This window comes from Micromys minutus (genome assembly GCF_963924665.1).
Source record: "Micromys minutus genome assembly, chromosome: 16".
NCBI lineage: Eukaryota > Metazoa > Chordata > Mammalia > Rodentia > Muridae > Micromys > Micromys minutus.
Genome location: NC_137985.1, coordinates 26,362,813 through 26,378,476, shown reverse-complemented (window position 1 = coordinate 26,378,476; position 15,664 = coordinate 26,362,813). Strand labels below are relative to the sequence as shown.

The 15,664-nt window shown below is 43.7% G+C and overlaps 1 protein-coding gene across 8 annotated transcripts in view; it reads right to left on the bottom strand.

The window, feature by feature from the left end:
- The window catches only part of NFRKB (nuclear factor related to kappaB binding protein), a 30,602-nt gene that overhangs the window by 8,003 nt on the left and 6,935 nt on the right, over positions 1–15,664 (bottom strand). The window contains exons 4-22 of one of the 8 annotated variants that reach the window (XM_080930304.1): positions 14,457–14,584; positions 13,485–13,659; positions 12,843–12,980; positions 12,198–12,271; positions 11,316–11,400; positions 10,590–10,770; positions 10,065–10,173; positions 9,387–9,513; positions 9,077–9,142; positions 7,934–8,013; positions 7,789–7,835; positions 7,141–7,201; positions 6,603–6,777; positions 4,782–4,888; positions 2,789–2,912; positions 2,213–2,292; positions 1,856–2,070; positions 1,492–1,762; positions 751–963 (exon numbers count right to left, since the gene is read on the bottom strand). In XM_080930304.1, the coding sequence (XP_080786430.1) occupies positions 751–963; positions 1,492–1,762; positions 1,856–2,070; positions 2,213–2,292; positions 2,789–2,912; positions 4,782–4,888; positions 6,603–6,777; positions 7,141–7,201; positions 7,789–7,835; positions 7,934–8,013; positions 9,077–9,142; positions 9,387–9,513; positions 10,065–10,173; positions 10,590–10,770; positions 11,316–11,400; positions 12,198–12,271; positions 12,843–12,980; positions 13,485–13,659; positions 14,457–14,584 (2,456 nt within the window). Of the gene's footprint in view, positions 1–750; positions 964–1,491; positions 1,763–1,855; positions 2,071–2,212; positions 2,293–2,788; positions 2,913–4,781; positions 4,889–6,602; positions 6,778–7,140; positions 7,202–7,788; positions 7,836–7,933; positions 8,014–9,076; positions 9,143–9,386; positions 9,514–10,064; positions 10,174–10,589; positions 10,771–11,315; positions 11,401–12,197; positions 12,272–12,842; positions 13,099–13,484; positions 13,660–14,456; positions 14,585–15,664 lie in introns of those variants that run through there. The other 7 variants (XM_080930306.1, XM_080930305.1, XM_080930307.1 and 4 more) reach the window with 7 other exon arrangements.

Here is a 15,664-nt window from a genome sequence, read left to right as displayed (position 1 = left end):
ATCTGATGCTAACCTATGACATGTGAGCTCCACAAAGGAGTTTAGTATGCCTAAATTCCCCCAAAGACAGCATGCCACTGTTGAATGAAATGTTTTGCCATCCTGTGGCTCTACTTCTTCCTCTACAAAATGGTGTAATAGTACTTACCCACAGTGCCACGACTGCCTAGCTAACATTTATAAACCACACAGTGGGGTGAAGGGAACAAGATGTCAATGGGATTTTTCTTTTTTTTTTTTTGACCCTGAGCCAGGGTTTCTCTGTGTAGCCCTAACTGTCCTGGAATTTCTCTATAGACCAGGCTGGCCTTGAACTCATAGAGATCCACCTGCCTCTGCCTCCGAAGTGCTGGGATTAAAGACACGTGCCATCACTGCACAGAGGCTTCACAAGTGCAAAGATCATACTTGCACATTCACAGTGAACAAGAACAAATATATACTCCACCTTTACAGATGACAAACTGAAAACCCTGCAGTAAAGTATGCCATAGGAGCAACTGTATAAACCCAGGGAAACAGAAACATAAACCCAAACCTCCGCTACCCAATGTTAAAATAAAAGGAAAAAGAAGAACATAAAGGTTGCTCTGCCTTTGAAGGGTCAGGGTGAGGTACTCACCTGATAAATCTCCAAACCAGGAGTCAAAGGTAACAAATTCTTCCTCACAGGCACCCAAGCTATTTGGCAACATCCCACACCGTCAGTCATTTGCTTTAGCTTTAGGACACCATTTAGAGTCAGGTTACCTGTTTGATGATGTTCTGTCCTGTGACATTCTGAATGACGGCTGTTGTGGAGGCACTTGGAGCAGAATTCCCAGGAGAACTCATGGTTGTCTTGCTCACGGGGCTGACTGCAGTGGGAAGATTCGTCACTGTAAGCCCTGTCTGTCCAGGTCCAGGCCGCTGCACAGAGGCTGCTGTAGTTTGCCCCTTGACTGGAACTGTTGCCATAACTGCCTAGTTCAGGATGTAAAGTCAAGAGACCAATTAGACACCAAAATGCTTCCAGACAAGTAAGCGGGGGCCTATATAAATGGACACTGCATTCCCTTTATTTGTACAATGTTTACAATGTTTACATTTAACATCCTATTTCATTTCCTTATACTGAAGACAAATGTGATTCTTCAGTTTTACATACAGGGAAGGAAAATGAGACAAAGGCAGGACTCTGTCCTGAGTCTACAGCACAGTGGAAACTTAGAAGCACAACCTTTAAACTCTGACTCCACTTCTACAGAGCCTTGGTCCAGGAGTGAAGGTCTTGGTTCCAACGCACAAAATGATTACCTAAAAGAACTTTCCCAGCTTTGAACATTTTCCCCGAAGCTTTGAACATTAAATAAGTTATTTCAATGAGCTTCACTGTCAACACCAACAATATGTGACTTCTAGGTCTTCTTCAAACTCTGCTTGTTTTGACTCACTGGCCTACCTCTAGGCCCACATGGTCCTGTGTCCCAATGACATGCAGCATCCATTTACCTGGGGTACTACTTTGGTTTGGGTAGCAGTGACTGGCACACGGATCTGTGGTCCTGCTGGCATCTGGGGCAGTGGCTGTGCTGGCCCTACTGATTGCTGGGAAACAGCAGGAAGGCTGGGCTGGGTTACTACCCGAACCTGGGGTAGTCCTGCTGAGCTGGAATGGCTGACAACCCGAGCAGTGGCCTGAGAACTGGGTGGAGTCGGGATGGAAGCTGGGGAAAGCATCGTTCCTAGTTGTGGCATTGTTGGTGAGGACACCAGAAGAACACTGAGGAGAATCAAAAGGAAGAACAAAAACTCAGGATGCAAATACAAAAAGACTTTGGAGGGAAAAAACAAGGGAAGAAACAAAGGAGCTTACCCTGAACTAGACTTGGCTGGCTCAGAGACAGTGGTAGGGCCACTTCTGTTCACTGATGACACAGGTGGAGGAGAGATGGGGGTAGGTAATGCCGGCGTGGTGGGGGTTACAGGCGTAACTGGGGTAGGTGGCATGCTGGAGTCACTGAGGCTCATCTGGCTTTGCTCAGAAGGACCACCAAGGCCCTTCATGGAGCCCTCCTTATTACTGGACTTCTAGAGAAGGAAAAGAAAACATCTACCTCAGGCATCATGAAGGAAGGTTTCTGAGGCACTGAGTCAGGTGAAAGCCAAGTAACTATGCTGAGCTGCCTCATCACAAAATATCTAAAGGAAATTCTCTCTTAAGGTAACTTACCACCTTGGATGGCGGCTTGGGTTTTTGTTGAAGAGCTTTTCTGGCTTTAGCTGCTGCTGCTTGAGCTTGATGAATTCGTTCTACAAACAAGGATGATATAAAGTTTAGGAAATTTGACTTTGGCATGCTAAACCAGAAGGTCTTTGTTAAAAACCAAAGCCTCTGAAAGCCTCTTTAAGAAGAAGCTGTAATATCACTCACTTCTCAGTAGACCGAGGCAGGAAAACAGTCAAAACCAGCCTACTTAGACTCTATCTCAAAGCGAATCAAAAAAAAAAAAAAAAAAAAATAGTTGGACATGATTTGCACAACTGTAAACCCAGAACTGAAATGACAAGGGCAGATCATCTCAAGCTCAAAGCCAGCTTGGCCCAAATAGCAAGTTGCACACACAGCCATATCTGGCTAAACAGCAAAATTCTTTTTAAGAACAAAACCAAACAACCCAGGCCTTGTTAGTGGACTGAATTCTTGCTCCATAACCCTATCCTAACTGAATGCCAACAAACAGTAATAGATATGGAACTGAAAGGCAGATGCCCCCCACCTAGTCAGCACACTGAAGGCCTCACATACCAAACTCTTCCTCACTCCGGTCACGATGCAAGTAGATCCACAGCTTCCGACCAATGTCATATTTCACACAAGGATCTTTCTCATAATGCAATCGGTCCAGTGCACCACTCACTACTGTGTTCACCTAAGAACAGAGCAAAAGGAGGTGTGGGACAACTCCAACTGAGATAATACAAGTTATCTGGACTCCTAAGGAAAAACCAGTAGCCGTAGAAGTCAGAGAATAAACAGACTGGATCTCAACCTACCTCTGTCCTACCACTAGCTCATTAATTACTTTGAAAAGAATGGTATACAGTGAAAATACTAACTGATCTTCACTATATTGATTCTGTGAACTAATTAACTGTAGATCCCTTTCCTTTGTTACAGAGTAAGAGGGAGAGATGACCCAGCAGTTAGGAGCACTTGCTCTTCCACAGTACTAGTGCTTGGTTCCCAGGACCAGTATCAGATGGCTCAGCTACAGATAACTCCAACTCCAGGAGATCTAATGCATTCTTCTGAGCTCCATGGGCACCTACATTCATATGGCATACATTAATATAGGCCCACGTACACACAAAATACTTTAAAATAAATGAATCTTAAAAGGCAGCTGTGAATTACCATGTGGATAGTGGGAATCAAGCCTGAGTCTTCTGAAAGAACAGCATTCTTCTTAGCCACTCAGACATTTCTACCCACCTGGTTATAGTATTTTTAATGGGTCTACTGTATTTATTATTCTTACTGTGTGCATGATGTGAGTACATGCATACATTTGCCATAGCACATGTGTGGAGGTCAGAAGGTCACAGGTGGTTCTCACTATTACTATACTGGCTGTGTGTCAACTTGACACACACTAGACTCATCAGAGAGGAAGGAGCCTCACTTGAGAAAAAATGCTTCCATGAGATCCAGCTGTAAGGCATTTTCTCAACTAGTGATCAAGGGGGAAGGGCCCAGCCCATTGTGGGTGGTGCCATCTGTGAGCTGGTGGTCCTGGGTTCTGTAAGAAAGCAGGCTGAGCAAGTCAGGGGAAGCAAGCCAATAAAAGCAGCGCTCCATTGCTTCTGCATCAGCTCCCACCTCCAGGTTCCAGCCCTGTGTGAGTTCCTGTCCTGACTTACTTTGCTGATGAACAACAATGTGGAAGTGTGAGGTGAATAAACCCTTTCCTCTCCAACTTGCTTTTTGGTCATGGTGATTCTTCTCAGCAATAAAACCTCTAAGATAATCATCATCTACCTTGTTTCTGAGGCAGATTAGATTCTCTCTTGCTATTTCTGCCTCATTGTGTATTCCAAGCGAGCTAGACCATAGGTTCTGGGTAATTCTCCTGAAGTACTGGGATTGAGATTTGCCACCTCATCCAGCTTCCTATGTAGACTCTAGGTACTGAGCGTAGGTCAATCAGGCATGCACAGTAATGCCTTTAACCACTGAACATTCAGGAGTCTAGTTTGTCCAGGCTTCAAATTCAAAATCCTCCTGCCTCAGCCTCCCAAGGTAGCTGGCATTATAGGTACATGCCATCATGCCTGGCTAGTTTTTATTCATTTGTTTTGGAGAAAAAGGAGTTTTGAGACAAAGTTTCTCCATGTAGTTCTGGGTATCCTGGCCTCAAATTCAAAACTGCCTTTGCCTCCAAGGGCTGGGATTGAAAAGACACACACCACCAGACCCAATTTACACACTCTCTCTCTCTCTCTCTCTCTCTCTCTCTCTCTCTCTCTCTCTCTCTCTCTCTCTCTCTCTCTCTCTCTCTTTTTAAGATTTTATGTTAGGGAAACAAACAGCTCATTGGTAAACCATGTTCCTGATATGTACAAGACCCTGGGTTCAACCCTCAGTAACAAAAGAAAAAAAATGTAACTTACATTTCCTAACAGTTTTTCTCAAATATATTTATTCTGAAATGAAGCAAAAAAAAAAAAAAAAAAAAAAGAAAGAAAGAAAGAAAAGAAAAGAAAAAAAAGAAAGAAAGAAAGCTATTTCTCTAACTCACCTGAGTGCTGGTGACATCTGGAGCAAGAAACTGAGAGTCCTTGAGCAGTTCACAGATCTCTGCCCGAGTGCCTTCTCCATTAGGCAGCCGAGCTGCAGCGTCCCGAACTGACAGTAGAAAATGCAAAATCCAGGAGTCAAACAAAGCTTCCAATGAAGTACAACATCTCCTGACCTGTTCTGGTGGGGTTGAGCTCCCTAGGATTGTGGTTCCTGAGCCTCACCTGACTGGTCAGGGGCACACTGCCCTCTACTGGCCATCAACACTGCACTGCACCTTCCTACACGTTTAACACACCTATGGCAAAAAAATAGGTCCATGGATACCTTAGAATTGAATAGAGTGGTTCTTATCCCCAAACAGATCATCACACTCCCTTCTCCCAAGGTGCAGGGAATGTCATAGAAGAGAGGGTGAGACGATTTTAAGAGACAGAAGTTAAGGAGAACTGATAGGAAACAGTACCTTTTGGACGTGAGAGGGAGATGTTCTTCCTAACTCTCAAAAGCTGTCGTCACTACACAAGACCTGCATGAGATCTATCTAGTCACTCACTATTCCAGCATGGATAGGAGGGATTTGAAAGGCTCCATTTCTAGCTGCAAAGCTCCAGGAGTCATGGCAGCAAGTTGGAGATAATGTCAGTTTTGTTTGGGGGAGGGTAGATTACCCATGCTACAGTGGACAGTCCTACACCCACACCACACCCAGATGCATGCAGATGACACTGGACTTAGTGGGATACACAAAAATATATATAATATCCATTTTTAGTGAAAAGGCTGAGAAGGTGTCTGGGACAAGGGACCAGGGAGACAGTGGAGGAGAGAGTAAAGGGTAGATTAGACCAAAAAATGCTTTCATGTATAAAGGGTAGACAAAAGATGACCCAGTAGTTCTACAAATTTGGTTAAAAAAAAAAAAGGAAATTAGCACTTCTTTCAGTTATCAACAAACATAAACCACATACTGCTATTACTGTGCTGTTAAAGTAGAAATAAATACCTTTTAAGTTACAAGTGTAACATACAAAATCACTTACATTGACCCCATGGGAAGTTACAGAAATTAGAACAACACTACTGGGTCTTATCATTCAGTATCATAACAGAAACATAATTTTGCATTTAAATGTTTTAACAACTTAATAATTAACTGAAACATGACTGGCCTTTTTTGTAACTCTAAGTATTTTACGAATTTAAATGCAGGTGGGTTGTGGTGATGTACACCTTTAATCCTAGCACTCAGGAGGTAGATACAGGTAGATCTATGAGTTCAAGACCAGCCTAGTCTACAGACTAAGTTCCAGGACAGCCAAGGCTGCACAGAGAAACCCTATCTAGGGGTTGGGAAGGTGGGGGATTCAAATGCATAATTCTAATTCTGAGAAGGCGTCTATAGGTCTCATTACCAAAGGGACTCATGATACAAAGAATTTCTTGTTCTGGCTTCAAATTCACTGTGTAGCCTAGACAGCCCTCAAAGCTACAATAGTCCTGCAGCCTTAGCATCCTAAGAACTGGCATCATAAGTATGTGTCACTGCTTTGAGAAAGCAAAGTCCTATACTAGCTTGTAAGCAGTTCGTCAAAACCAAGATGACTCCAGAAAGAAGCAGTGACACTTGGCATCAATCTACCAGAATAGAATCCATTCTGTCATCTCTGAGATTTGAAAACTTCTAAGACTGATCTTCTCTCCTATCAATGGATGGAGTGCACAGAGGTTTGGGGGCTTTGTAACAGAACTATCAGTTTAATGTGAGGAAAGCTTTGGGGTACAAATAAGAAAGCCCTAGTAATAAATACATGCCACATACCAAGAGACAGAATGGTGACATAGGCAGGCCGGTCAGAGCGCAGCAATGAATGCTCACGAGCCTTGTTGAGGGAGGTCTCCTTGTCAAACACGCCCTTCACTGGCCCCACCACAGACTCAAAGCCATGCATGCGAAAGGTGAATGCCTTATGGGGTTGGCTATACCTGTAACGCTCCTACCAAAAAAAAAAAAAGGAAAAAATTGCTACTTCAGAATTAATGAGTTCTCCCTAGAACTCCCTTAGGTGGATCAAATGAGATGTCAATACAAGAAAGAAACAAGCAACCCCACAAAGAAGAGTGACCCAATCATAGTGGGGAAAGAAGGTCCCCAAAGAAATGGCAAGGAAGTAAAATACATTTTGCTAACTGGAAGAAAAAGCAGCCAAAAGTTCTCTTTCCCTTTCACCAAACTATTTCTGCCCCAACAAATAATTTCAACCAATGAACTATCTGGCCTGAAGGATCTGAACACCCAGAGCTGAGATCAAGAAAAGCCAGACTCAGTTCTTCTGTGTTTACAACTTCTAAGATCTTACCTGCTCTTGAAAAACCCGTTTCTCCTCTCCTGTGCTAGGCCGAACCACATAGTCAGTTCTTCTGGAACATAAAGAATTGTGTATCATCTCTGAGAGCAAGAAGAACCATTAGCCCTTCTCAGCACCTAGAACAAGTCCCTCGGCAGTGCGGAAATGTCTTTCATAAGTACTCAACTCCAGCTCTTGCCAGAGAAACCCTGATTTCCCACATTACTCCATTCTGATCCTCAAGTGTTTGAAATAAACAGAAAGAGGGTGGCATCTTCATCCACTGTTCTAAGTTAGCTCAATTTAATAACAAAAAAGTCACTAAGGCTAGACCTCTGCACTGAAGTGTGAAGAGGTAGGAATCAGGAAAATGAGATGACTTGGAATGAAGAACACAGTACTACAAGTCGAGCATATGACCATCGCGGGCTCTTTACAGACAAACCACATATCTTTAGAGACCACTGCAGTCAGGAGCCATTCTAGCTGGGAAGCCCATGTGCCCTCCCCAAGTATGTTAAGGCATAAGAGTCAATGGACTTCTGGGTGTCTAAGATCTATTATAACTCTAACACATGGAAGCATATCAGCAGATCCAGAGCAATAATGTTATGACATGGCTTCACAGAAAACCACCCACCACAAGAACAATATACTCACACTCGAGGGACAGGTGTCATGGCATCTGAGCTGTCTTCATTTTCCTGCTGACGAAAGGGAAAACATTACCAGGTAAATGGGCCAGAGAATTTTCACTAACGTAAGGGCTCTAAAAACCCAAGTAATGAGAAAGTAAGAGGCATACCTTACAGAAGGCCTGGTCTTTGGTTTCTAGCCACAGGTGGAAGAGAGCAGCTAATTCCTTTTCATTATCTTGAGACTGACCTATGGGGTAAAGGTGGTGCACACACAAAAACTAAGAAATGTAAAGGATTATTCAGAAGCCTGCCTTCTCTTCAGCAGCTCTACCTAAACCAGAGAGAACATGTCAGAACCTGTCACTGGCTCTTCCCACATGCTCATGCCTCTCCTCACTGCCTGAGCTAAGCTCCAGGATGTCACTTTTTCAGAATTTTCATTCTACAAGTATTTAGAGCAGCCACCATGCAGCAGGCACCATCAAGCTGGGACCATAACATGAATTCACTTTCTGTCCTCAGAGAAGTCGTATCAAGTGAGTCTTGAGTTCCTATAAACAGAACCAATTCTAGAAGAGGTAATGCTATATTAACGCTCAAAAGTTTATACCAGGAAAGGACCCTGCTCTTGTAGATAAGAAAATTCATTCCACACACTGTGCAGCAGTAAAAAGACTCAAGGAAAGAAGCAGGCTAAGTCTGTGCAACCTGCCTAGAAGAACCAACTTCCTCTGTGACCTATTCGTGAGTCCCTTTACTCAGACTCTTACTGGGGTATCTGGCTCATGATGGTACCTGCATCTCTTGCATAGGCTAGAACCACCATGGGATCAGGAACACACAGGCAGGCTGTGTCAGTGAGGCCAGCTCTGCCCTCAACACAAAATCAAAATTACCTCAGTGATCTGCTATCTGCCTTTTGCAGTGCACACAACTATCAGGCACCAAGTGAGTACAAGAGAAACAAGTGAGGGGCAAGCAGAGGGCTCCACAGGAAGTACAAGATGAAGAGCCAGCACAGCCACGGCCTCCCCAACCTCACAGGTCACTTATGTTCACACACACCATCTCCCTGATTTCCATCCTCCTCACTTGCAGAGGATGTGAGCCCACCGCCATGGAGCCGCTGTCTCCTTTCCCCTACTGTGATGAGATGCACAGAAATGCTAGGACACATTTCCCAGCTTGCCTGGATCTCCAACCTCTTCTCTCTGTGACAATCTTCCCAACACCAATTTCTCTCATTTAAAAAAAAATACAAAAATAAACAACAACAACAACAAAAACTCTTGGAGGCCTAAGCTACTTACCAAGCAATTTCCACTGCTGGGTTTTCTCTTTGAATTCAACAAATGGAGAGAAACTGGAAGGAACCGCTGCAAGAAACAGATCACATGAACAAGCATAACTCTAACCCTAACACAGACACAAACCCTAAGCTCTATGAGAGCTAGTCTTGGTTTTGTTGTTTTGTTTTTTAATTTGTTTGTTTGTTTGTTTTGGTGTGTCAGGAAAGACACCTAAGACATGTCTGATGAAAATGCATTACTGGAAAAATTTAGTGCAAAAATTCTTTAGACAAAAGGGGAAAAACATGATAAAATTTCACAAAGACCTCACCTCGGCTTTCTCCAGCAAGATACTGCAGAGCAGGCAACACCAACTCAGCCCAGTTGGGGGCAGCAGAGAACCAACTATTGAGGGAGCTGGCTGGAGAAGCTTGCCAGTCCAAAACCCGGTCCTCCAGCTGAGGAAAAGGAAAAGATGGACCACGATTAGGTTTCTTTATATCAGCAATTCCAAGATGTCAGAGCATGTATATCCACTCTGCCAAATTCCTAAATTAGCTGCAGTACTGTATGAGGAACCCAGCTGAGTTCTACTTCCCACAAGTGCTGCTGTTTGTTTTGTCAAGGTGACACAAGCTAAGTCATCTGGGAAGAAAGCCTTTCTTGAGGGGCTGCCTCCATCTGATTTGTGCGCAAGTGTATTAGGCGTTTTCCTGATTAATAATTGCTATGGGAGGTCCAAGCCCACCATGTGACATCCCTAGGGAAATGGTCGTGGGTGACCTGGAGAGCAAGAAGAGCAATCCATGAAGAGCAAGGCAGTAAGCAGCACTCTTTCACATTCCCACCTGGATGTCCCTTAAGGATGGACTGTAAGCTGAAATAAACCCTCCCCCAAAGTTGCTTTGTCTACGAGCTTTATCATAGCAACAGGAAGTAAGCAGAACCAGAAGCTAGAGACCCCTCAAGAGTACATTGCAAAATTGAACAGCATCTCTAAAACTCTTACCATAGGAAGGCTAGCCTGACTCTCCAGAAGCAAGATCTCTAACAGAAGAGAGAAAAAACTGGAAGATATTTCATTGATTCCAAGGCAAGGCTTGATGTCTTCTAGGGGTCTAACAAGAAAGGAAGAAAATGTAGGCGTTTGATGGCGGGGCCCCACACAGTCGAAGGTGAGAACCAATTCCTCCAAACTGTCTTCAAACTTTTACATATATAACAAATACACATGTACCTACACACACACACACACACACACACACACACACACACACTACTAAGTTTGTTTTTTTTTAAAGGTAGGAACAATCGAAATGACAAAGAGCACACGCCAGATTGACTCAGGCTGCCTGAGCCTCCTTGTAAACACAAGAGCTCAAAATCGTAAGAAAAGAGAACACGGTACATTTTCCCAGCAACATCTCAGGGCTCAGCACACAGTAATCGCACGTTGAGTCTCGAGACTGGGCTCAGCCCATGCTTAACTCCCTCCCCAGCACAGCCGGTTACCAGTTATATCTGCCTCACTCACTCTTCCTTGATAGACGATATTGCCAGGGGAGAGGGAGCCTGGGAGAGAGTTGGGGCCCCTTCAGTATTGCTTAGGGGCTCAGCCAGATCCTCTGCCTCCGATTTAATCAACTTTATTTTCTTCTTTTTCTTCTCCTCCTTTTCCTTCACCTTTTTTTTAAGAACAGCCAAATCATACAAGGCTAGGAACAGGGGAAACACACACAAGTCACAAAAGTACATCATGAAGTGAGCGGTCTTACTTACACACCCTTCCCCAAAGCCTATCTAAAGACTCAGTAGTAAGACACTTCATTTTTTAAAAAACCAAACTGAGTGCATGCCTGCTAATTTAGTATCTAATAATGTGCTGTGCTGATTGGTTGGATTTCATTTTATTCAAGTGTCCGTGTATATGGTACACGTGCATCTATATGCAGGGTCTCTCTAGTCTAGCCAGTGGACTTGCTCAAGAGGTCCTACCTTGACCTGCAGAGCACTGGGATGAGGGCTGAGACCCAGCTTTTACACAGGTGCTGGGAATACAAGCTCAGATCTTCACCTTGCACAGTAATCACTATATCCACTGAGCTCCCTCCTCCCCCAGGCCCTGCTGTGCTAATTTTAAATTCAGAGGGCAATTACAAAACGAAAGTGGTCGGCATTTATTTTTGTCACATATAGACAATATATCATTCAATTTAACATCAGAAGTCAGGTATCTAAGAAGAGACCCATAGTCTTTTACCTGCTAGAGAGCCCTTCCTGCCGGCATTTACTCGAGTCATGATGTCACTGAGGGTCAGGTCCCCTGTCAAAAGGTCTGGGTGATCCTAGATATGACAGCAGAGATCTAGTTACAAAAGTCTAAAGATTTAAAAATTGATGTTGTCTGTGTCAATTTACCTAATAAATACAGTATCTCAGGGACATCTGAGGGAATCGTGTTAAATTAAAATACACAAAAACACCAACTACTTACTGCTCTTCATTGTGGGGAAAAACGTGGCTCCCCTTTCTGCTATACAGTAACTGCAGTTCACAAAGCCCCTCTGCATTATTTCACATGTTCATACAATAATCTTAATATTATTATAGTTTACAAGCCTGAAAATAGGATTCTGAGGGCGTAGGAGGTTAGTTTGACTATCACTGTAAGTGGAGCAGACAGACTCAACTGTCGATCCCTGTTCTTCCTACGTCACCTCTCTCAGATGGCTGTCTGTCTTCTGCACTGTGTTTCTTCACCTTGATATACTGTCATATTGAAATGATAATGAAGTCACACAAAATGAAATGGCACAAAGCTTGGTTCTTGGCTCTGCCACTTACTGGCTGCAGGAGCAAGGATAAACTCAACTTCTGGGAATGAGAGGGAAGATGGTGAGTCTCACATACCAGTTTAACCACAAAGGCTGGATGAAGCACACACTGTCAGCCATCCTGATAAAGCCAAAGCACTTGGCTGGCTTCTCAGACCTCTGATGCTAAGTAGCCTTTCGTGTTGCTCCAGTCTTTGACAGTGATAAGTAACAAAAAAGCATAACCCAGGCAGTGACTAACACTGTCTCGGGACAAATCAGAGGCATCACACAGAAAATTACAATGGCCAGTCCCACCGCAATCTTACTGGTTGATGTTTCCGCTTCTCATGGTGCTTCCTTAACATTAATTTCAGGTCACTGTCTCCAAGTTCTATTTTATCTGAAAATAAATGAACCAAACCACATGGACCAGGTCACTGACTATGATGGTGCTCTAACTTAAATCTGCCTAGCCTCTGGTCCTATGTGCTACCTCTGATTCTGTGTACTATAAGCAGTACAAGTCTTCATAATGTTCCAGGATCAGCATCTTTTGTCAAACTGTCCACCAATGTTTTTTATACATGAACCAATAAATGGTTTCAGCTACTTAGCAGACTCATAAGCACACCCAAGAGGCTAGGCATTCTCCTTTGGTTCCTATTCCAAAACCAAGTTCGTTTGGTCTTTACAGCCTACTGAGTTGCTATGGGTCTAACTACACATTCTACTGCTAGTTCAAGCAAAATTATGCTTTCTCTAACCAATAATAGCAACTGATCAGTTTCTGAGAATGATTTCAAAGCAAAGGAAAGCAGGGATGCCGCATGGTACCAGTTCTCCACGTCTCCCTGCTAAGCTACTGTTTGGTGTCAGGCAGGAATCCAGCCCCCACCTCCCCAGGGAGTGCTCACTTTTCTACACCATGATGTCTCAAAATTACATTTTTCGAGAATCAGCTCAGTTCTCACCTGCAGTTTTCATATCCGTGGTGGAAAGCGTGGGCACCACCCTCAGGGGCACCGCAGGACTAGGAGAACGTGCTGGAGAGCTTGGAAGCCATGAGCTGAGATCTTCAAAAGAAAATTTTTCTTGTAAATCCAACGTGGCTGTGGACTCCAATAGGGGAGATTGGGTAAGTGGCCATTTGGGTTCAACAGGGCTAAGCCAACAACATGGAGGCCAGGGTTCCACATTCCTTTCTGACCCTTCCCCAGATGAGCTGGAGCACACATTTAAACGGCTCTTCCAGGAGAGAGACTTCAACAGAGTGATGGGGTCGCATTGCAGCAGGCCAACAGTCACTACTACTCTCCTGTAAGGGGAAAAGCAGTTCTCTCAAGTGGCACAATGGGACCAGAGGCCTACTGTGCAACGACCCTGACCTGCAGGGATCTGTCCAAGACGTTCTATGTAACCTCAGTGCCACATGAGCACAAGAATAAAAAGGGCACGTAGTCACTCCAAAAGTGTCTCAACAACTCAACCACCAAGAGCTGGTAAGCCCCACTCTCCACCCTCCCCAACAAGAAAGAGGGTCCCTTTACTGAGAAGTACATGGCTACCACTGGCTCCAAATCCCTAGACTCCCAAAAATACCCAAGGATACTCACCCTCCTCATCAGAGGACAGGGCAGTGTCTCCACACTCCTCCTTTACTTCCCTCAAGACTTTCAAGTAACGCTGCTGGGTCCGCCACTCCCGCTCCTCAGGGCTTCGGGATGGTGAATGGTGCTTGTGTCGAAAGGGAAGAGCCGGGCCACTCCTACGAGCCATCTCCAAGAGATCCTATCAAGAGACCAAATGAGGTGTCAGGTCATCATCAAGACTTGCTCGTAGGACAGTCTATAAATCTATGTTTTACTCTCTTCAATGTTAAAAAAGCCCAATTCTCCCCACTCCAAATGACAAAGAAATATACAGACACATGATTATATACAATAAAAAGTATCTAAAGTTTGGTCATTCATGATTAAAAAAAAAAAAAAGAATCTGACATTTCTTGAGTACCAAAACACTTCTGGTTGTAAGCATTTCAAGTAAAAAGCCTCAATCTGAGTTACATGGTGACGGCTCAGAAGGCAGACACTTGCCACCAAGCCTGGCAAAGACTCCTCTCAGCACCACACGTACTCTGTGTGAGGCACGTGCACACCTGCACACAAGCACTCACTTGCACACAAAGGAAATAAATAAAAATATAATAAAATTAAGAACTCCTGGTAACTTCTGCCCCAGAGAATTATCAAACTGGGAAGGAGCCTGAGGCCACCAAACTCTATGTTCTGCATATATGTGACAGAATATGTCAGTATGTACTTCACATCAATTCCAAGGCATCCTAGACATCCTCAAAACCCATGATGAATCTGAAACCCTTTGCTTTTCTTTGTGAATACTGACTCTAAGAAGCACTTTGTTTTTCATGTTTTAGTATCTCTGAAATCTAAAAACATTCTCATGACGACAAGACAAAGCCTAAGTTCTGTTAGTGGTTCTTTCGGTCTTTTTTCAGACCCACGTGATGCCACTTTGTGTAGCACGCCGCACACCACACTGGATTCCTAGCTGCGAGTATTACTTACACTCCTGGAAGCAAGAATCTGTTTTAGCAGCCGGTGGAAATACTGCTGTTGGGAGTTGAGATATCGCTTGTACTGTGACTTGAAGCAGAGCTGACGATATTTGACCACCTCAGGGTTAAAGTGTCCATCTTAAAAACACAGAGGTACATATGTATATGCATCAGTCCACACATATGTAATGAGTTAGAAGTGATGTGGTTTTGGCACAGAAAGAAAAACGTCGTCTATTTAGGAAAGAGACCCAAAGATAAGACCCAAGAAAGAGAGACCCAAAAAGAAAAGAACAGTAAAAATAAATAAATAAGTAATTTAAAAACTAAACTTATTTAAGGTTACTCATAGTAACCACAGTAACACAATTATCTTCAGCAAAACTAGGACTGAAATACACCATCAAGTCAGAAAAATACACAGAAATCCACAGCTTCACCTCTGTATCTTATTTGTATACTTGCCACACAGACACACCGTGTGAGGCGGCACAGCAGCACTACCCATTCCTATTAGGACCCTATGTCACCTCTGAAATCCTGCCAGGGTCCTACTCTGTTTTGCCTAAGGGAAGACAGTGTATTGCCACCAGAGACCTGGGCCATAATAAACAGACTGCTAACACCAAAAGTGAACTTAAATTTAAACTAACAACTCACCAAAGAAAGAAAAGCAGCCGTTTATGGTAGTGTGCCTGACACCCCCAGCTATTTGGAAGGTCAGGCAGGATTATAAGCCCTGGACAACCAAGTGAGGACTCTTCTCTTAAAAACTGAATGGGTTTTGAGGCTGCAACTCAGTGGTAGAATATTTGCCTAGCATGTACCTGAGCCTTCAAATACTAATTTAAAATCCTTCAGAATAACAAGCGATTTGAAATGATAGGCCTGCTCTCTCCAGTCTTGGGCCATAATCAAGTATTCAAGTTTAACAAGACTCAAGGAGCTAGTGCTGTCCCTTCAGACAAATCTGCCAAACGACACCCAAGAACAAGAGAGCAAGAGGCTTCTGGTCTTCTCCACAGGTCAGAGAACAAACTGTGATCTAAGAGTGACCTTCAATTGTCTTGCAATGTTTGAAGTAATAGCTGATTGAGGTGGAAGGGGTACCCTACATGAAATCAAAGCTTCTGAGAAACAAGTCTTGATCCCAAACACTACACAACAAATGACTTGACTAAAAAAATAAACGACACTCTTAGATTCAAGAATTGTAGC